At 34.2% G+C, this 22,849-nt stretch overlaps 2 protein-coding genes across 3 annotated transcripts; one reads left to right on the plus strand and one right to left on the minus strand.

Annotated features, from left to right (window-relative positions):
* The first annotated feature begins 387 nt into the window (after positions 1-387).
* LOC112276449 (uncharacterized) lies at positions 388-8,462 on the plus strand. 2 transcript variants are annotated; one of them, XM_024507780.3, is made up of 14 exons: positions 388-919; positions 1,245-1,470; positions 2,094-2,209; positions 2,350-2,468; positions 2,648-2,810; positions 3,123-3,349; positions 3,643-3,788; positions 4,147-4,254; positions 4,578-4,819; positions 5,038-5,453; positions 5,920-6,072; positions 6,372-6,469; positions 6,755-7,036; positions 7,225-8,462. In XM_024507780.3, the coding sequence occupies exons 2-14, from the start codon at positions 1,300-1,302 to the stop codon at positions 7,813-7,815; spliced, it is 2,832 nt and encodes a 943-aa protein (XP_024363548.1). In that variant the 5' UTR covers positions 388-919; positions 1,245-1,299; the 3' UTR covers positions 7,816-8,462. The 2 variants fall into 2 exon arrangements, with proteins under 2 accessions (XP_024363548.1, XP_024363547.1); XM_024507779.3 differs by having other exon boundaries at positions 718-919; positions 1,295-1,470.
* Positions 8,463-19,635: 11,173 nt separating this feature from the next.
* On the minus strand, positions 19,636-22,849 carry LOC112276840 (uncharacterized). The gene is made up of 3 exons (XM_024508588.3): positions 22,838-22,849; positions 20,808-22,048; positions 19,636-20,246 (listed from the first exon to the last, which is right to left on the minus strand). The coding sequence occupies exons 1-3, from the start codon at positions 22,847-22,849 to the stop codon at positions 19,919-19,921; spliced, it is 1,581 nt and encodes a 526-aa protein (XP_024364356.2). The 3' UTR covers positions 19,636-19,918.

A 22,849-nucleotide genomic window follows, 5' to 3' on the forward strand; every position in this document is an offset into this window, starting at 1 on the left:
CGTCAACGTTCTCTAGCCTCCGTTTCTCACCTCGTTGCAACTGGACGAGGAACCTCGACGGAAAAATGGACCGTGAGGAGCACAAGGGCTGGTTCCGACGTTCCTTGGACGCTCGCTGCTGCATGTGGTGATGCTCTCGTTGCATTTCTAACTCCTTGGCAGGTCCTGCTTGCAGCCTGGCCTACGTAATCTCATGTTGTTGATTCTTGATAAGGTAGGTCATTTGTCTGTATTCTATTTTCCAAACGTAATGTCGGTACCTCACTCGGATACTTTACCTTCCCTCCGATGAGATCACTTTAGACCCTTGATACATTAACTTTGACCGTAGAAACTAGAACAAGCTCGTTGCCTTGGTTCTGACTTACAGTTGTTGTGGATGGGATTTTACCAGGTGTTTGTGGCTCTTGACAGATTCAATGAGAAGGCAGACGCTACAGAGGAAGATTTCAAGCCCGTTGAGAAGTGTGTATTGGTGATGCGTTTAATATAATTGACAGAGCAGCCAAGGTTGGCTTTGTTCAGAGGAACAAGGCAGGGCAGCTGGCCTATGTAATCTCAGGTTGTTGATTGTCGGATGTCACAAAAGGCTGATACTCTCCTGTGAGGAGCTCTTCTCTTCTCATAGTTCTAAGCAATTTCTTGCCTTGTTCGGTCCACAACTGCAGCCAATGTCGTGGGTGACTGCCTTCCTCTGGTGGTCCGCTCGTTTTGTCAGTTTCAGCCCTGTCTGATGGGCTGCTGTGCGGTGAGTAGAATGGAGTTGTGAGAGTTCCTTTGCTTAGTCGGTGCGGTAGCTTTTGACATATGAGCCGTTATGCTGCTTAGTTCTTTGGCGTTGGTAACTTCGACTCATCCATGCGTCATCGCCGGTTGCAATGTTCCTCTGTTGGCAGTAACCAATTGGTTGCTCAAGAAGGTCAGGACGATGGACTTCGTAACACCACACTGTTCAATAAAGCTTTAGCTCTGCTTTTGGCTCAGCTTTGTGTCCAACATTTTGCATCTCACTTCCATTAATGTGTGTACATTCATGCTCCAGAGGGTCATTCACCAGTCGCATGTTGCTGTGTAGTTGGCCATGTTCACTTCTCCATGCTCAGTTCTTCCCTCTCACTAATTGCTAACGGTGGATACTGGATTGCCGAGAGATTAGAATGCTTTGCGCTAGTTGTCTTATAACTTGTACACTACAAAGTGGTCAAGGATTTTAGCGCGTTTCCTCACCAATAGTGCTTGGTCAGGAATTAATCAAGATTCTCAAGCCTGCGAGTTTATTTTGCTGGTCTATCAGTGAAAATGTTGTTAACGTTAACGGAAGAAGAGAAGACTATCGATCCGACCCTCGGATACCCTGCCGGCTATGCAAAACTCTGTCATCATGCGTTAACCCAGCCTCAAGGAGTTCTGACACCTTTCACGGAGGGCCCTCCTCAACGATTTGTGCCTTACGCTCCTTCATCAGAAGAAGTACGTCTCTCATTCTTGTTCCTCATCTATCCTCGAAGCTCTGCTAAATACTATCCCATTTCTCGTTCCGATGAGTGATATCCACGAACAGGTCAAGAATATGTGGGTTTGCGCGATGGAATTTACTACTCACGTGCTTGCCAAAACTAAGTCTAAAATCCAAATTCCTCCAAGGATTTCCGTCCGCGAGCTACTTAGGCGTTAGACACGTATCTCCTACGCATCTCATGACCTGCTCTGGAACTGTCCCGAGATCGTCCGATTCCATCAAAAAACAAAACAACAGAAAAAAATTAAAAAATTAAGTTTCAATCATAGCTTGAGATGTTCTGGTAAAGACTACTTTTTTTGAGAAATGCTTATACTAATGCAAGTCAAGGAAATGCAATGAGAATTGACACGAAGATGATTACATTAGTCTCTAATTTCGCAGGGTTCCATCAAAAGAATATGTGGGCTTGCGCGATGGAATTTACGGACTAGACTGGAAATAGTATGCTGGAATGACTTGAAACTTTGAATTGGTAGTCAGCGTCTGTGGGCTGTAAAATTGAAGGTAATCTTTATGCTCTCCTGATGGTCAGACATCTATATAGGACTTACAAATGTTCCTCGTTTGACAGTTACTGCTGATAAAAGAGTGGGACGCCATTTTTCCCATCATACCAGATATTGACGAAGAAGCTCCTAATGCCCATGAATTCGCCGAAGAGATCTGGGAGCAGCTTGATCACCTTGGGTGAGTAATTAGGTTTAATTAACTTGGTTTATTAAGTGGAGTTTGAATTTGACGCTTTGTACATTCAACTTTATCCATAGGTATGCATGCACCATCTGATCATTTTTTCGGATGAGTATCTGACTAGTGAAAGGTTTCAGGGATGCGGGATTTGATCCAGCAAAGTTTAGAGTGGACGCATATGGCAACGTTCTTTACTGGAGTGCGGATCCATCATCACCTTTGTCCTGGGAAGTGGATCATTGGTTTCCACATTTACGTAAGCTGTACCATCTGTAATTTCTCTCCGTCTCTGTCTCCCTTCATTTTCTTTCAAACTGATCTAGTATCAAGTTGAGTATAATCGTAGTTGGAGGAAAGTAGCCATTATAAGCATGCTCCTGGACAAACCACGATATTCTTATCCAAGATATGAACCTGAAGTCCATTGGAATGCAGGAGGTGGTCGTACGGTACCTAGCAATTTGCAGATAGTTCAATGGCAGGCCCGTCAACGGAAAAAGAACCGGTTAGAGTTCCTGGTACCGTGGTGGGACCTTCAGCATGGAGTATCTATTAGCCAATTCTTGTCTACATTCGCTTCTAAAAACGTTGAATTTAGGTAAGGTGTAAAGAGTTCATGATGTTTTTAAGGGAGCTCTACCTCGTAAAAAACCAAAAAACGTAGCCAATTTTTGTCGAGTAATTTTGAATAGCGAGCTATCTAGAATCTCAGTTGCTTTGTCAAAATTTGTTAACATGGTTTTCATATAGCTATAGTCATATCCTATTGTAAACGTCCATTCGATATGTAAACTTCACTCGTGACTGAAGTGCGGAAGGTGTAATCCTCTTTTATATGACACTAGTTCCACGGGAGCAATGAGGAAAGATTGCAATTTTCTCATCTAATAATATGGAAAATTTCGTGCAGGCGGCGATCATTTGCTTTATTTTTTGCAGATGGAGAGGATGAGAAAGTCTTTCGATACCATTTGGGAGACAGTCGATCATGGTCGCCTCAGCATCGTGGGAAAATGTCAAGTTGCAGTATGGCTGGAGGTGGCGTCTCGTCCATGGGCAAGGTTAAACTAGCAACTTCTAAAGTATCAAGTTCGACTCGTTCTGCAATGTCGGCCAATCTCGGGGGGTCACTGACTGGTAAGCACCGACTAGTATATGTCGGGCACCTCTGTCACCCTTTGTAGAGCAGGCGATGTACCACTTGAAATTCACTATCTTCATTTTAGTCAAATATATAGAAAGCAATTCGTGTGTCGCTTTTTAACCAAGATGTCCAGGCATTCTTTAACTTGAGTGCCATCAATTGCAATTGATTCTCTTACTCAAATATCAGTGTGGTGATTGCCGAAGACTTAATTGCACTTGTTAATTGCTTGCCTTGGTCTCTTGCGATCTGAAATGAGACGTGGGATTTTGTTCAATAATACAAGAATCATCAAACAGACAACAATGGAGTCCTGAGGAAGAGGACGGATTAAAAAGAGGCCTACAAAAGTATGGACCAGGCAGCTGGAAGGAAATTAAAGAACAAGAACCAGTGCTACTGAACCGAACAATGCCTCAAATCAAAGAGAAGGTGTACTGTCTATAAATCACTTTGCAGCTTGCACGATCAAGTAACCGAAGAAAACTGAATTTGATAACGTAGTCACGTTGAATTCGTCAAGGATCACCTACTCACATCCTGTATTGCGTTGAATGCCCTTCATCGGCATTTTACGAAATGAAAACCTAACCCACGCTTATCTGTCTGCATCCGAATTATTCATTGAAGATGCACCTTAGTGATCCTGTTTTGATGTCTTATTCTCACATTCACACTACTCTGGATGGTTCATCTGGTACACGATAAGAATCTTATTAGAAGCTAGGCGAGTCTTCTAGGGTTGTACACAGTTGTACTAATGTATATTTTGTGCTTTATCTGTCAACAGTATCGAGTCATGAGAGACTTTGGGAAGGAAAATATTGCCAGTACTTCTGTTGTCACTGGTCGGAATGACCACGACAATCATTCAGATGTCTCAAATACTATGCAGAAGGTATGTTGCAGTTTGAATTAGTTGAATAGACATGACTTGAATCCTGGCTTCTCGAGTTTAGCGACCAACTTGATAAGATGTTCATGTCAGAGTTAACTTGATTCAACTCCTCACGAGTTGAGTTTTATTGCTAAATGTTTTCCAAGAGTAGGTTATGCTATGTTCGTTATGATCAAGTGCCTGTTGAAGCTCATTATAAATCTGAGAATTCCCAATTGACCAGTGCTTGAATCCAATTTTCTTGCGGATGATGTTAGCTCGGACACCATTCTATACAGATTTTACTAACATTTCTATTCTTCCGATTGTTTTATTGCTATTAGGAATTGCGACTGAAGAAAATGAGGGAGGAAGGCAAGAGAGAGAAGGAAAAAGAAGTTGCTCGACTTGAAGAGACAGTTAGGACACTAAAAGCACAAAACGAGAAGGAGAGGTTAGCTATTCTGGAGCTAGAGGGCAACTTATCGAAGCACAAGCAAAAAGTGGAAAAGCAAAGGAGATGGGCCGAGACTCAATCTTCATATCGGTTGTGCTTGGAGCGTATGATTCGCAATGCTATGCATCAGTAAGAGCGCTTTCTTCTCAAACCACCTATTGTTATCTACAAATAGCGAATTAATTCTTATATTAGATCAAAAAATTATTGTGTGTTACAACGGATAAGTGTGAGATAGTTGATCATTTTTACAGTATTGTAGGCTTATAGCAGATTATTTCATTTACCTTGAGATTTTGACAGAGCAAAGTTACTATTATATTGGTTTGTTTCTTTACTGATTGCAGGAGTATTTCCTATAAAGAGCAGGCTTGTCAAAATCAAGCCGCATGCAATGCCCTCATGGCACGCCTTGACTGCCAAGATATGACTTGCGAAGCATCTGAGAAAATTCTTCAGAGGCATTCTCCGCGGGAGGCTTTAGCAGCTTTGGGGATTCCGGGATCCAGTGGATCTGGTCAGAGGAAACCTTCACAGGGGCAGGAAATTGTTGACGTAAACAGTCGTTTGTTTCTAGTCTCCAAAAATGATGGGCAGGTCGTGGCACCCTGCAGAGGACTTCAGAGGTACACTTCGGGACTGGATACTGAGGACGAGATAGAGGAAGGAAACTCTCCGAGACGGAACGGATTTTCAATTCAGTCATCATTTTTGGACGTGGCTGCTCTGCAGCATGGAAGTCCATCTACAAGCAAAGGAAAAAGTGAGTATCAAGTTGTGCGTGTAAATTGTTATTTTGTATTAGCCTGGCAATCATCTATCTCAAGATGGATACTTTGCAACGAACTAGTCGCACTTCAACAGCCACCCCATTGAATCGGAGTGCGATGCCATGGTTCCATATGTGATCAAGTAGACCTACTTCAGGGAACTATCTACAGTGCCCGACTTTGATAAACTATTGGCTAGAACCAGAACAAGAACATGTAAATAGATGTTTTTTAGTAACCTTGAGCTGCAGTAACATTTGATATGTTGTTTCTGGTAGCTGATAAGTTCTACCAATAAGACGATTCGTCAGCGTCGTTGTCTGAAGAATACAAGTAGATAAATTACTGAATTCCCATATTAGCGTGAGTGTTAAACCAACTGCTCTGGAATCTGCAAGTTCAGAAAAGTCTTCCTCACAGTTTATCAGATACTGATTTGGGTAGCTTAATTATTTCTAGAGAAATTGCCACGAGAAGGGGCTAAAAGGAAAGCCATCTCAATAGGAGCCACGCATGCTCAACCTACAAAACAAGCAGTCCATCGTCAGCATTTTGAGAAAGGACTCGAAGGCAATGGCCCGATGCGAAGCAAACTTATGGATGAGAAAGAAGGTAAGATTTACGAAAGATCATCGTTGTAATTATTCAATAGAGAAAAAATTTCATGCTCATGTTAATGCATCCTGATTACATTAAAATTTAACACTGATCTAATGGCACTAAGTTTGTCTAGTAGTCTCGAAGAACTCACGAAGGTCGGGCAGTCGTCAATACCTCAGCAATTAAATGGGGCACTCGATAAACAAGATGTTCATGCCAAGAATAACAATTTGAAAAGCAACATCAGAATGCCAGGTTGTCAGACATATCTTCGTCTGAGATTCTCATGTCCTCTTTGGAAACTGTACCAGGCAGCAAGCTTCCCGATTCACAACAAGAGATTTGTCAAGTTGAACCGCATGGAGTACAAGGGGATAGCAGTAGAGTCATGGAGGAATTGATACAAGAGGTATTAATTAATTTACCCCTTTTATATCACTGGTATGAGTGTTTCAGTGAGAAATAGTTGTCAATTATCAGGTTAATATGTAATTGATGACAGTGTTCAATTTAGAATTCTCCTTTCATGGTGAAGCAATGTTAAATTTAGGTCTGATGCAAGGTCATTTCAGAATTAGCGAGGTGTAAATGGAAGAACCCAACATCGAGACTTGCTTTAAACGACACAAGCCATTGGTTTATGCTATTAAATGTACAGAATATGTCACTTGATCATCGTTTTCTGCGTTTTCAGGTCATCATTGCGCAACACGATAAGATCCAGAATGTCGAGGCGGCAGCTCTTGAATCAGTAAAGTCGAATGATCAAAGACTGAAGAAAGCTGGGAAGTCTAACATCGACAGATGGTTGCATGTGTTACTTGACGAGGCATTCCCCAGAATAAGTCCAGACCTCGCGGCTCAATCCTCTGAATGCCAAACCAATGGTCAACCTCCTCTTTCTCCAGATCTGTCAGCTCTTAGCATGGCTGCAATACGAGGGAGCGTAGAACTGGAAGAAGGCAGGGGCTCTCCTGTGAGTTCGTACTTTCGGATGTTGTTAATACGAAACATATTATGTTATTACAGCACCTTTCTTTCATGATCGTATGCTTGACCCTATACTACGTTGTTTTTTGAGTAAACTCTGTTGATTTCAAGAAAGAAACCAGTAAGTAGAGTGCAAGCTGAGAGCAAAGGAATCAATAGCACGTTGTTTTGCAGAAACTTTTGAAGAACGGATGTGCAGAGGATCTTAAAGGGCGTTTAAGTGAGATTATGCGGAAATTGAGTGTGGGAAATACTGGCGAGGAGAGTGGTGTGGATCTCTCTCGAGGCCCGAACAACAGGCTTGGTCTGAGGAATACGTCGACATCCTTTGAAGGTTTTAAATTGAGTGATAGTAGCCTACATGAGCACCTTCAATCGGAGTCAGTGTGTGACATTACCTCATCCATTCCAGAGTCTGTCAGAAATTGGCCAGAAGGTGGAATCAAACCAAGAGGAGGAGCCGACTGGTACAGAGATTCTTCATCAAACAAAGTGAAGACTTCGTACAGTAAGTCTGTGAAGGACGAGCCTACTCTAAGTCATTGCCTAATCCTGCACAAGAAGTCAGTTTCAGAGGACATGGAAGGTATTGACTGGGAGAGACTTAGCAGCGGAAATTCAAGGGCTCTAGTTGATAACAAAGCCGGTCTGCATCATAGGCATGGTCTTCGAGCAACAATCAAAGCTTGTTCTTTGAAGTGGAGAAGAGCTGCAAAAAGGTTGGACAAGCCGTTACAAGAGGGCTCCATCCCTTTGCAAGAATAATAAGAGAAAGCTCATCGCACACACTCTGATGAAGATTGCTAGTATTTGGTGATGCAGTGGAAAAATTTGTGGAGAATTCAGGGGGTCATTTGGCCCAGAATATGAAACAGCGTGTCTACACCTCGGATTTACTTGACGACCTCCACTGCAACCTCTGCGCCTTCTCCTCAACAAGCGTCATGGGTGGGTTTCTGTTCGAGGAAACATTATTGTAAGATTGGAAACTTTTGGAAAATGTTTCCTTCCTCTGCCAGGATTCTATGACCGATCATCTGTTGCCATAGGGTTGTATCATTAAAGCGCTTTCCTTAAATTTAATAATCTGATTATAATTCATGTCATTCTGATTTCACGTTCCAGTAAAATTCGCCCTAGGTTTTAGGCATTAAATTATGACATTCAGTTTTAGTATTTGTTTGTGAACTTTCTCAACCTCCCTCGTGGGCCTTCTGGAGCAACCACAAGATCCACTCTACAGAAGATTCATTTTACATATACAGTGAGAATCTTGTAAGTTATTCGACCTCGACTTAAGTTGCTGTAGGACGGGGAAGACCCCGTCAATTCCAACCACTGTGGACTGTAAAATTTTGTATTTCATCTTCCTTCTAATCCTTGGTACATAAAGACCTTTTACCAAAGAGTTTTATTTAGGATGTACTGTATTCTTAGCATTGATCCCATGTATGAAGTTGAGTTTTGCTTAGAAGTATAGGAGAGAGGTCAAAGGTCTTTATATCTAGAGGTTGCTTTCCAAGGATGTGGAATATATGCTAAACAAAGGTTCATTGCTTAGTGTAGAGATTTTTTTTTCTTCTTTTTTTTTTGGAAATCTTGGTTTTTGGAGATAGCATAAAATAAGATCATAAAATGGATTAAATCACTTTTATACTACAAGTTTAAATATCTCAAATTATATCTTAATTCTAACAATTATATAAAATATAAAAGAAATATTTATTATTTAAAAATTTGTAATTAAAGTTGATAATTTTTGATATGGCTTCCTAATATTTTGTGAATGATACCTCTTAAAGTAGACTAATTATAAATTTTAAGAGACAACATTGCTTATGCCACTTAAAAAAAATCTTTTTAAGTATGATTCCATTTTGTGCTAAGCATACAATACATTCTAAATAAAACTCATTTACAATTCCAACTTCATGTTCTTTGTGTTTTATACATCCAATATAAGTTCTAAGAATAGATGAAGTAATTATGTAAACTACAATGATAATATTCAGGATGATAATGGAGATGTTGATAGTAGATCAAAGAATGTAACAACAAAACTATTTCATCAAGGAAGTTGGTATTCTCTAAAATTAATAAGCTTGCAAATAATCCTAAGTGCTTAGACACAACTTTGTCCTTGAAACATGAATCCAATTTCTTCATAATTGATATTTGTATAGTAAAAAATAATTTCCTACTCACATGATGTACTGCAACAATGCACACTTGCATACTCAATGCATGTACTTTAAGACCTAGGGGAGTTTATACCTTATAAATTGTTTGTTTGGAAAAAACTTCAATTTCCTTCACATTGCCTTCCATGATTACACTTAAATCTCTACAATTATCCAATTACAAAGATACAAGACATAAAGTGAAAAATAAAACAAATATGTGTCTCTTTTGCTGCACTACTAGCCTATGTATTGGGCTGTGCTTCATCTCTATTTGTGTTCTCTTTGGCACAATCAAAGATTTGGATTAGATGTGCACCTTGCCAAATCCAATACCCATCAACCATCCTCCTTCACAACTTGCACCTTGTACCTTACAATGATGAGGTTGTAATTCAATTTCTTAGACTTCATCCTAAATTATTCACAGATAAGTTTTCTTTGAACAAAGCGCTTGCATATTTTTCTTCTTGGAAATATCTCAAAATAACACATTAATCTTAGTTAATGTTGCAATAAATATCCCAATTTTGGTTAACTTTTGATAAAAATAATAAGGCATGCAACAAATCAAAAATGGTTTTTGTTTCTTCTTATTTATTCTTGAGCTGTTTTATATAATAGATTAGATAAGAGACATTATAAATACAAAGATCTCTAACTTTTCATAAAAATGACCATCTATTTATTTTTATTTATTTATTTATTTATTGTTTTTGAAGATACAAGATAATAAAGGATTGACAAAAAATAGTATGATGTTTTGTAGTATCAAATAAATAAATTTGATTAAAAATTAAAAAATAATAGAAAGAACAAAAAAAAATGTAATAATGAGAAAAACTTAAAATATAAGTAAAAGTGTGCAAAAAAGTTATCATTTATTATTTTTTATATTTGATAAGAGAGCATAAAAAATTAATAATTTATATTTTTTCTAATTTTTAATTAAGATTTAATATTATTTTAATTATGATGTTATATACAAGTAAGAATTTTTTGAGAGATAGTTTTTAAAATACAAATATTTAGATAAAAAATATTCTTGGTTATGTATATATATTAAAATTTTATTATTAGATAGTATAAAATATTTATTATTTATTCATTCTAATCTTTATAGATATTAAGTTTTTATGTATAAGTAATATATAAAATAATTAAAACATAATATTAGAATAAAATATTGTATAAATTTTATAAAAACGTCATTTTCTTTTTACAAGCATAATTTAATATTAAATTAAAAAAATCTAATAATAAAAATTAGGTAGATTAAAATCTCTATAAATTTAGAAATTAAAATATAAAATATAAAATATAAAATATAAATTTAAAAGAAAAAATATAAATTTAAATTAAAAAATTATATATTTGATTTTAGTTAAAAAATACAAGCCAAAAATTTAAAATAAATTTTGATTAACAAATTTCTAAATATGATAATATTATTTTTTTTATTATATTTTGGCATAATAAATCTCAAAATTCAAATGTATGTTATAGTAAAATTGATAAATATAAATCTAATATTTATGTAAAATATTAAAATATTACAAAATAAATTATATTAATTTTTTATCACAAGGTATTGTTATGGTAAAATTTGGATGTATATTTAATATATTATATAAAATCACAAACTATTCCAACTACCAACACAAGAAAATAAATTATAAAACCTATTGTTAATGTTTTAAGATTATGGTCTTTAAGAAATTGTAATTTTTTTTTATACCTCTTTTATTATCTTATTATACTTATTTATTTATAGCATAAGCTTAAATCAATACCAACTTAAATTATGATATTATTTATATTTCCACAACCTTCATTGTAATAACTTTCAAATAATAAAACTCTAAAACCATTATACAATAAGTAACACATATTTGTCTATGATGACACATGTATGTTTTTATTGATATTATGTTTGTATTTTTTATTTTTTTAAACTATAATGGTTTTCTTTTAATATACTGATGCAATAATCTATCTTTATTTACATAGATATAAGATACATATTAAGCATGGTGTTATTTATTTCTTGTACAATATTTTTTATTATTTAATATATATATATATATAAAATTTATAAAAGAAATTAACATTTTATTTTATAAAATTTTATTAATGAATATTTTATTTTTTAAATGTATACAAAAGATAATTCTTTTGAAGTAATTTTAACTTTTATAAATCCAAGAAAAAATAAAATATGGAAGTTTATTTTTAAAAAAATTATATATCAAAAACTTATTATTGGTGATAAATCTAACTCTCAAATATAAAAGAACAAAGAATAAAAGAAAACTTTCAAATTGAGGTTTTTATACAACGGTCTTTTATATCTTAATATGTGTCATGGATACACATAGATACTCTAATAAATACCTATATGATTAGGTAGAAGTAGATAAAAGTAGATGAAAGTAGATTAATTTCATAATACCTTTTAGAAAAGCTTCTTAGAAGCTTCATAGACACTGCTTTGATTTTATATGTGTTTGTAGTTGATTGATAGGTTAAAAATTTGATCAACAAGTTAACCACGTGTTGGTACCTTGTAGAACAAGCTAACTTGGTGGTACACATATAAAAAACTTGCCTTGCAAGTTAAGATATGTGTCTTGCAAAGTCAATACGTTTCGGAGGCCCAATAGGACATTGCCACATAGCTCCTAATTAAGAGTATATATGGAGGTAAAAGTAAAGCCTTCTTCACTCTTGTCAATGTCTTTTTAGTTCTTAATCTTATTTCAAGACTTTGTAGTCTCTTTTTTTTTTAGCAATAGCCATTCTATTTCAATATTATATCATTTTTGAGTAACTTTCTAGTTCTTTTCAATGACACAAGAGTGTATTGAGGATTTTCTTTCTTCATGATTGAAGTCCTTGATAGTTTGACAAGAGTACTAACTTACTCTTTTTATCTTGTTTTAGAAGTGAGTAGATTATTTTATTTCTATTTTTGTATTTTAAAGGTTACAAATTATCTTTCTTCAAATAAAAAATCTTATTTTTTAGCACAAATAATTTTTTTAAAAAAAGTGGATTATCCCTCTTTGTAAAAATTTTTATTTGGTATTAGAGGTTGTGGATTATCTTCCTCTAATTTAACTTTTTAAATTTATTTGAGTTGTCTATGAAAGAAAAGATTATGAATGCTACTCTTGACAAAAGTGAAAATAAATTTGTAACTATTGCAGATCTTCATGAGCTTGTTAACACTCTAAGAGTAGAAATCTCACATATTTCCAATATGAATCATAGAAGTGCTATGCCTATGCTTATGGAAGAAGTTCAGAGTTTGTAGTAAGAAATTGTGCAATTGAAAGAAGCAAGTAAATTAACCTCACAACCAAATCCAAAGAATTTTTCTTCTACAAGTATGACAAGGACAAGGATTAATATGCCCAAGAAGTTTGATGGAACAAGATCAAAATTTTAAGGATTTTTGTAACAAGTCAAGCTATATGTAAGGTTGCATCTTTTCCAATATGCTGATGGATTTACTCAAGTTGGATTTATAAGCACACTTCTATAAGAAAGTGCTCTCTCTTGATTTGTACCTTTAATAAAAAAGGATTCGTGACTCCTTTATGATTTGAATTCATTCTTAGAAGTGTATATAGCTACAATAAAAAAAAATGATAAAAAAAGAATAGCAAAGATCAAACTCTTATCTTTGTGGCAAAGATCACAGTCAACTATCATATATGGTGCCGAATTCCAAAACCTTGCTTGCAACATGGACTAGAATAATAAAGCCCTTATCAATCAATTTCAATATGGATTGAAGGATAATGTCAAAGATTTGTTATTGACAATGCCAAAGGTAGAATCTTTGGAACAATTTATTACTGAAGCTATTGCATGCAATAATTGATTATTTGAAAGACATAAAGAACAAAGATTTGGTTAAAGAAGAACAAATCAAATAATAATGGCAGCTCCAAAGTTTTTAGAAACTTATTCATCAAGGCTAGAACCAATACAAATTGATATGGTATATTTTAAATCACTTATAGAGTAGGATAAGATTCAACAACATCAAGAGGACTTATGCTTATATTGTAGAGAAGCTAAATATATTACTCAATATTATCTAAAGAAAAAATGTAATTACAAAATGAAAAGCATAGTTATCAAAGAAGACAAGGTATCAAAAAGTAAGTTTTTTTAGCTATAATAAGAACCGTACAGCTGGAATCTTGCATAACTCCTAATAAAGGTCTTATTCTTTTTTTAGATCCCTCACCGTGTTTTACAATAGAAATTTATTTAGGACCAAAAAATTACAAAGTCTTAACTTTGTTAGATTCAACAGCCTCAGCTTCTTTTATAGACAAAGATTTTATCAAAAAACAAGAAATATTCTTAGTCAAAAAAATTAAACCTATACATATAGAAGTCATCGATAGTCATTTACTATCTTCTAGAGATGTTATGCATGAGATTGTTTCTTTAGATATAGCAATTAAAGATCATAATAGCATAGTAATATTTATCATAACAAGATCTTTGTCTAATTTTGTTATTTTAGGATTATCTAGGTTAAAAAAGTATATTCTTCAAATAAATTGGATTTCTTGTGACCTTAAATATTTTGATAGTTTAATCCAAAATCTTGTTAGTCAAGTAGAAATATATTGAAAAGTCGTTTTTGAAAAGATAAAATATATATATCTAAGACGTTTTTGAAAAGATAAACGTAGATATTTTAGAGCATCATCCTTATGATTATTCCATCAATCTTCACAAAGGAGCTCAATCATCATTTGGACCAATCTATAGCCTATTACAAAATGAGTTGGTTGCACTCAAAGAATATATTAATGAAAATTTAACTAAGAATTTCATACATCACTCTAAATCTCCAATTAGGGCTCTTATCTTATTTGTGAAGAAAAAAGACAAATCTCTGTGGATATGTATGGACTATGGAAGACTCAACAAGATCACCATCAAGAATAAGTATCCTTTACCTTTGATTTCACAACTTCTTGATCAATTAAATGAAGCAAAGATCTTTACAAAAATAAATCTACAAAGAGCATATAATCTGGTATGCATTTAAAAAAGAGATGAATGAAAAACTATGTTTCAAACTAGATATAGATATTTTGAGTATAATATCATGTCTTTTAGACTCATGAATGCACCAGCTATTTTTCAACATCTAATAAATGATGTCTTTTGTAAGTTTTTTGATGATTTTATTATTTGTTATTTACACGACATCTTAATCTATTCCAAGAATACAAATAAACATGAAGCACATATTTGTTGTGTGTTACAAAAACTTAGGGATGCAAGATTATATGCAAAGTTAGAAAAGTGTATTCTATATTACTCAAGTTGACTTTCTAAGATACATCATTTCTAATGAAAGTCTAATGTTGGATCCGAAGAAGGTTTAGACTATCATGGATTGAAAGAATCTAAGAATAATAAGAAACTTGCAATATTTTTTGTGCTTTGCTAATTACTATCAGATCTTCATCAAGATTTTTTTTCAAGTTAAACTTCCACTTACATGTTTAATCTGTAAAGACAAACTTAAATGGAATAAAGAAGCCAAAGCATCATTTGATGCTTTAAAAAAAGAATTTATTTTTGCACTAATCTTATATTGTGTCGACTTCTCCAAGGCATTTTTTATGGAAACTGATGCATCAGACTTTGCCTTGGATGCAGTATTATTACAAATGGGAGCAGATGACAAACTCCATCTAGTAACTTTTCATTCAAAAAAAATTTCAAAAGCTAAGATTAATTATGAGATCAACGATAAAGAGCTCCCTATAATTATAGATTCATTTCAAGAATAGAGTCATTATTTAGAAGGCACCTTGAATCTAGTCACTGTGTATATAAATCACAAGAACCTCAGGTATTTCATATCAACATGTGTTTTAAATCAGTGCCAAGCTCGTTGGAGTATGTTGATTTCAAAATTATTTATTGACTTGAAAAACAACAAGGTTTATTGGATGCCATTTTTTGACATTCTTATCTTGTACCAAAAGAAAGAAATACATCTTTTCATCAACAAAGAATGATTTTCTTGAAGCCAAAATATTTTCACCTTTAAGCAACAAAATCAGCATTAATTGTCGATTCAACGTTTGTCAAGCAAATTCAATCAAATATGTCCTCTAATTCTTTTGTCTATGATATCAAGAATAATTCTTCTAAGTTTTATAATACTTCCAAATTCAAGTTCAAGAACAACCTATTCTATTTTGAAGGACAATTATACATTCCAAAAGATAGAATACAATTACTTATTCTTCAAACTCGTCATGACTTTCCAACAATCAGACATTTTAGAACTCTTTGGAGCTAATATCAAGAAATTTGTAGTGGCCTTGAATGTGAAAGTCACTCAAAGATTTTATACAATCACGTGATATTTTTTCAAGATCCAAAACTCTTCACCGTCAACCTTATAAACTTCTTCAGCCATTACCTATTCCAAAGCAACCATAATCTTTTGTTTCTATGGACTTTATCATAGATCTTCTAGTCTTAAGTTTATATGATTCTATATTTGTGGTAGTAGATAGTTTTATTACAATGGCACATTTTGTACTATGTACAAAATCTATCACAAGTGAAAAAAATGGCTAAGCTTTTTACTTAACAACATCTATCACTATCATGAATTGTATAAAGATATTATATTGGATAGAGAGATCCAATTAATATCAAGATTTTAGAGAACCTTTTTCAAGATTTTAAAGATGGATATAAAGCTCTCTTCAGCTTTTCATCCTCTAACTGAAGATGATTGGACAATTCTTTTACCATTGGCAAAGTTTGCATACAATGATTTGATATATTCTTCCATTCAACAAACATCTTTCTTTATCAACTATAGTTATCATCTAAGACTTAATACTTTTAATTTTTTCAAAATTGATAACCATACGATAGAAGATTTGGCAAATCATTTGTCAAAGCTACATACAATAATGAAGGCACAATTAAAGGGAGCTTAAGAACGACAAAAAATTAATGCAGATGCCTATCACAAGTAACAACCACAATTTAATTTAGATGATAAGGTATGATTACTTTGTCACAATATCAAGACTATTCGTCTTTAAGACAAGTTGGACTATCATAGGTTTGGGTCTTTTTCTATTGGTGAATAAGTCAATCCTGTTGCTTATCAATTATATCTACTAGAGTCTATGAAGATCGATCCTATATTTCACATGTCTCTTTTTAAGCCATATAAGACAATGAATATCTAAAGAAGAAGACAAGTGCCACCACCTCCTATAAATGTGGATAATAATCAAGAATTTGAGGTAGAAGAAGTCTTAGATTCAAGGTGGTACCAAAATAGGTTGGAATATCTTATTCATTGGTGTGGATATGATATTAGTAAACACATATAGGAGCTAGCAAAGAGAGTTGAAGCTTTTCATCGATGACATCCATCAAAACTAAGATGAAGAATAATAAATCTTTGCTATAAAAGAAACAAGATCAAAAGAAGATAATATTCTACCATTTATCTTTCTTTGTATCTTTTGTGTATTTGTGATGCTAAAGAAGTAGAGAACCAACAATTAGTAGATTCAACTCAAGAGCTTTCATTTGCGGACTTACCAAGCAAGACATTGTAATTGTCACAACTTTCAAGATGACAAAATCGAGATGAAGATACTCAAGAACAACATATCCTTCTTCGAATAGATGGTGAGATACAACATGTTTGATATCACGACCTTGGAAGAAACTCCTGATGTTTGATGATTTTATTAGAAGTAGGAACAATTCTTGATGGTGTTTTAAATGTTTTATTTGAAAGAAGTTACAAAAGCCTTAACAATGTCCAAATAACAAGGTGGTCTTCTTACCTTGATATGGAATACTATTAATGGCTGAGAGGACCTATCAACTATCTTCTAAGAGAACAAAGATTAGAGTATGTGGCAAATATAATTTGCCGCATCTTAAATTTTTTCAACATATAAAGACTGCTCCTCATGGAACTCATTCTTAGAAGAGGAGATAATATCATGGATATACATAGAAACTCTAGTAAATATCCATACGATTAGATAGAAATAGATAAAAGTAGATAAAAGTAGGTTAATTTCATATTATCTTTCAGAGAAGCTTCTTAGAAGCTTGATAGACATTATTTTGATTTTATATGTGCTTGTAGTTGATTGGTAGGTTAAAAACTTGGTCAATAAGTTCACCACGTGTTGATACCTTGTGGAATAAGTTAACTGTGTGGCACACATATAGAAAACTTGTCTTGCAAGTTAAGATATGTATCTTACAAAGTCAACACATTTTGAAGGTCCTATAGGACATTGCCACATAGCTCCTAGTTAAGATTATATAGGAGGCAAGAGTGAAGCCTTCTTCATTCTTGTCAATGCCTTTCTAGTCCTTAGTCTTATTTCAAGACTTTCTAGTCTTTTTGTTTTTGGGCAATAGCCATTCTAGTTCAATATTATATCATTTTTGAATGACTTTCTAGTTCCTTTCAATGATAGAAGAATGTATTGAGGATTTTCTTTCTTTGAGATTCAAGTCCTTGACAATATTCTTTCAACATTGTAATAAATTACCAAAAACTAACAAATTTATTCAACTTTATTTTGATTTTTTTTTTGATTTTTTTTTTTTTTGATTTTTTTTTTTATCTTTTTAAATATCTAAACAATAGATTATAAGCTCAAGTTATAGATATTTTTTATGTAGCATATAATTCCATAGAAAATAAATTTCACAAAGTATATAACGCTATAAAATCAATTTAAGAAAAATCCCTTATATTAAATTTAAAGATATTTTAAAAATATAAATAAAAATTAAAGTTAAAAATAGATATTAAATCCTAATATTGGCTATTATTCATGGTTTTAAAAATCTATAAGCTACCTTGGATGCTATTTAAAATTTATCTATAAATAAATATATATATATATATATATATATATATATATATATATTTTAATTTATATTTTTATTGAATTGTATACTTAAATAAGAAAGAATGTTAGAATTAGGAATTCTTGGATTATTTTTGACTTTTGTAGAAATTTTATAAAATCCTATAGTTTGAAGTTAAAAAATCAAGTATGATTATGATTATTTTTATAGTTTTGCTTACAAAAATTGATACAAATTTTTATTAGAAGATTTTTTGATGGTTTAATGAACAAACTTTGTTAGAATAGTTTCTTTTGAAGCTTCTTCTAATGATTCATATAGCATAATTGAAAAGTTTAGATTAAAATTCTTCAACCTTGCAAGTTATATATATATATATATATATATATATGTATATACAAGGATGTATCATAGATCTCAATCACTTATCTTGCAAATCTTGTGGTCTTTATAACATTTCTTAACTATGTGGATAGATAGATAGATAGATAGACAGATAGAGAGAGAGAGAAAGAGAGAGATAATTTTCGATCTTGCCAATGCCACTCTTGTCTTCTAATTTCTATTTAAATTTGTCTTTTTTTCTTTTTTCTTTTTTTTTTAACAATACCTATTCTAATATCTATTTGTTTTAGAATTTCATATTATTATTTTTTTAATTAATTTTAATTATATATGTATTATTTAACTTTTAATAAATGAATATAGATTTATGCCTATAATAAGAAAAGGCCATCTTTAGTATTATTCACTCTTTTTTTATATCTTATTTTCCCTAGAATTACAAGCCCTCCTATAGCTTAACAAAAATGATGTGATTGTACTTTGATTTAGTGTCTTTTTCCCTTACATTTCATAATTTTTTTTAAATATTCTTTTCTACTACCATTATTTTATTGAAGTTAGATACTGTACCTTTAACAACATCAAAAAGTTTTTAATAAAACATGCTTTTGAATGAATTCCTAAAATGAACCTTTATACTAATGAAAATTTTCAATAATATGTCAATATCTTAAATGTCATTTTAAAAGGATACAAAATAATATCTGATTACCTAAATAAAATATTAAAAATAAATATAACCCTATAAAGCGTATGGATCTTAATTGTATGTGATATGATAAGTGATGAAGGTGAAATTCTGAGCAAGATATTTTTAAACCATAAATTTGCAAAATATTCTATCATATCAAAATCATACACTACAGCCATTCAACATTGATTTTCCTTTTATTTCATACAATATAGTTCATGCTATTGTCATATTTCAATTAAACAGCAAACTTTCATTGTTTAGATGCACTGATAACTACTCAGCTCAACGCCATCTTGACAAATGCAGACACTCACTCCCAGTTATAGAACTGCATGCAGTTTGAGGCAGGTGATTTCTTCATTTCAGTAACAAGCTTTGAAACAAAAAAAAAAAAAAAAGAAAAAAAAAAAGAAAGGGAATAAAATGAGACAAAGCGACTTGATCAAAGCTGAAACAGTCCACAGCAGTTGAAAAACTTCGAGGGGCAACATAATTGACAAATTGCATCTGAAGTTGCTTAACTGCGCTCATGTGTATCCACCCAAGAATCCAGGAACTCTTCGTGTCTGCCGACTCCAACCCCAAAAATTCCCAAACTACTGTTTCTCATATATCTAATCTAATCCATACAACAAAGCCAGGTAATTTTACTTTGTTCCCTACAAACAAAAATGAACGATGCCGCAAGAGCATGTACAACTGCAGATCCGAGTCCCTACTCTCAATACCTGGGTGCGGGCTTGTCTCCAGCCAAGTTCACTCTCAATTGCCTTGCGTCAAATTCCGCGCCATCAAGGTTCTCAATTGCAGTATTTACCTCAGTTTCATTCGACAACGTCACGAATCCGAATCCTCGTGACCTTCCAGAATCCTTATCGTAAGCAATTCTGGCTTCAACAACCCTCCCGTAATCTGAAAATAGAGATTCCAAGGCTGTTTCGTCGCATCCCCAGGAGAGGTTTCCAACGAAGAGCTTGTTCGGACCATCTCTCGACTTGCGATCTCCACCGCTGGGTCTCTCTGACCTGGGAGAGGACGCCTCATAGTTGCTGATAACAATCGGACAGAGTTGAAAGTAAGGATACATGGGAGAATATAAACTAGTACGTACCACGTAGAGTGGAGAAACTAGGCGAATTAACAACCATAGAATCAATTAACACACTGAAGCTCAGATCATGAATGTTCTTGAGCTGTATAACTGTTACTAGACTCAGGGCAATTCGACAGAATGGGCTTCTGTATAACGTGCGTAATACCTCCCTAAAATTGCATAAGAGGGCGTATCGGAAACCAGCTAAATACCTATAGTCAGCACCCGGAAAATCTTTGTCTAATATCAACATTGTAGCATTGCGTAGGAAGTTGTGCAAGTGAGCTTGAATGGTTACCCAGCCTTCACAACTTCATAATCACATATCCTAGAAGATTTTATTCTAAATCCTACTCAATTTCATGCTACTCCGCCCATGAGTTTCTAACAAGTTATTTCTTAAATCGGAACTACGTGCATTCGACAAAAACACCAGCATTGCAGCGTACTAGTGCTAACCATCGACCATATGACTGCCAAACACGACGAGATATGGGAAATTCGTTATCCCCGGTACCTGGATGGGGGCTTTTCTCCAGCAAAGTTGACTCGCAACTCCCGTCCATCAAGCTCAGTGCCATCAAGGTTCTCCATAGCGGTTTGTGCATCACCTACTTTTTCCATAGTCACGAATCCAAATCCACGGGACCTTCCCGAATCCCTGTCGTACACAATCTTAGCATCCACAACTGAACCGTAAGGAGAGAACAGAGAAGTCATAGCAGCTTCATCGCATCCCCAGGGAATGTTGCCAACAAACAACTTGTTCGGGTCATCCCTCGGCCTGCGGTCGGCAGTAGGAGGCCTGGCTTCAGACTTCTCAAAACGAGGCTTGTCCTTCTGCGACTGGGGGAAGTTAACCTTCAAGGCCCTCCCTCCCATATCACTCCCGTCAAGCGCATTAATCAAAGCTTGGGCATCGTCGTGGCTCGCCATGGTTACAAAAGCAAACCCTCGGCTCCTCCCCGACAATTTATCATAAATGACTTCCACCACATCTACAGTACCGTGTTGACTGCAAATTTCCGCGAGCTGCGCGCTATCGCAAGTCCACGGCAAGTTCCCAACATAAACCTTCGACCCTAGCTGTTCCTCCGCAACCGGAGCTGCAACATCATCCTCACCACTACCAGCAGAAACCTCCATCCCAGGTGACGCAATACCATCGTTCCCAAACACGCCCTCATCAGCACTCGACGCGCTTCCCATCATCTCATCCGTAATACTCGTATAAAGTTGCTGCTCCAATTCCTTCTCCAAGTCAGACGCCCTGGTTATAGTTCCGCCACTCAGACCACCACGCTTGCTCCCAAGCGAGAATTCCGAAAACGTGCAGCTCATCGACGACGAAGAAGCTGCAACAAGCTCTGCCAAGCTCAATGCCACACCATTAGACCTCAAATTGGTCTCAGCGCGTCCCGTAACAGCGACAAAGCGCGGGCACGTCACGGCCATAGTCATATTCGCGACAGCCATCTCGGAAAAGTAAACAAGAGGCGAGAAAACAAAATTGAAAAGAGAGCAAGAGTGCGACAAAACCCCGACACAGTCCTCGAAACAGAGGGCTCGAGGCAAGTATCGAGGGAAGCACATAATCCCTGCGACTAAGGCCGCTCCTCGACGCATCTGGATAAGGCCGAGCTGGACCCCCTCTTCCGACCTATCTACCGCGTCAGCACCCGGGGGTCTTGCCAGCTCAGCGCTTTTCTCCACGTTGGCAATTACGAAACTATATTGTGGCGCTTTCCTGGACTTGTTCTGTTAGACTGGACAGATAATTGTGGATGAGTTTTCGCGTGCATTCGTCCATTCCATGATACGTCTTGAATTGTGCTTTATTAGAGTAACTGGAAACGGGGATTGGTATTGTTGATGTTTTCTAAAATGAAGTTAGGTTAAATTTATGGAATAAACTTGGGTTTTGGGTAACTTGGTGAACTTCAAAGATGGAAAAAAAATTAAAATAACTTTAAATTTGATATTATAGAATTTTATCTCTATTTAAAATATGAGCTTACATGATTTTTAAGTTTTTAAATAATTATATTAGTAAAAATTCAATAATATTATTCTATTTTATTCTTATATTTTTCAGTCTTATTTTTCTAACTGTCTGATTTTTTTTATTTTTTTATAAATAGAACAAATAAAATCTTTTAAAATAAACTTTGAACAACAAACATATAATTTGGAATCTTACAAGAGCTATTTTTTTATAAGATTACATAAATAAGAAGATTAGATTATAAAATTTAAAGAAAAAATATTATACAAGCTCTTGAAATATGCTACAATATCAAGAATATTCATATATGTTTTATAATAATATATCTATCTATTACAAACATATATGTTTATTTAGATAAGAAGTGTTAGATAGAAGGTAAATGTAGGTAGATTTGATATTTTCTTGTAGTGAAGCTTCTTAGAAGATCTATAGATTCATATTTGACTTTATACTTGTTTATAATTGATCAATAGGTTAAAAAATTGGTCAATAAGTTAATCATGTGTTATACACATACATAGCTTGTGATATAAGCTAACAATGTAGCGCAT

This window comes from Physcomitrium patens, chromosome 24, assembly GCF_059467195.1.
Source record: "Physcomitrium patens ecotype Gransden chromosome 24, ASM5946719v1, whole genome shotgun sequence".
Taxonomy (NCBI): domain Eukaryota; kingdom Viridiplantae; phylum Streptophyta; class Bryopsida; order Funariales; family Funariaceae; genus Physcomitrium; species Physcomitrium patens.

Coding starts and splice junctions, on each gene's coding strand:
- LOC112276449 (XM_024507779.3), top strand. CDS start 859: ATGCGTCATCGCCGGTTGCAATGTTCCTCTGTTGGCAGTAACCAATTG. Junction 920..1,294: donor CCAATTGGTTGCTCAAGAAG/GTCAGGACGATG, acceptor CTGGTCTATCAG/TGAAAATGTTGTTAACGTTA. Junction 6,073..6,371: donor ACTTATGGATGAGAAAGAAG/GTAAGATTTACG, acceptor AAACTGTACCAG/GCAGCAAGCTTCCCGATTCA.
- LOC112276840 (XM_024508588.3), bottom strand. Junction 20,247..20,807: donor GGAGAAAAGCCCCCATCCAG/GTACCGGGGATA, acceptor GATTGTTATCAG/CAACTATGAGGCGTCCTCTC.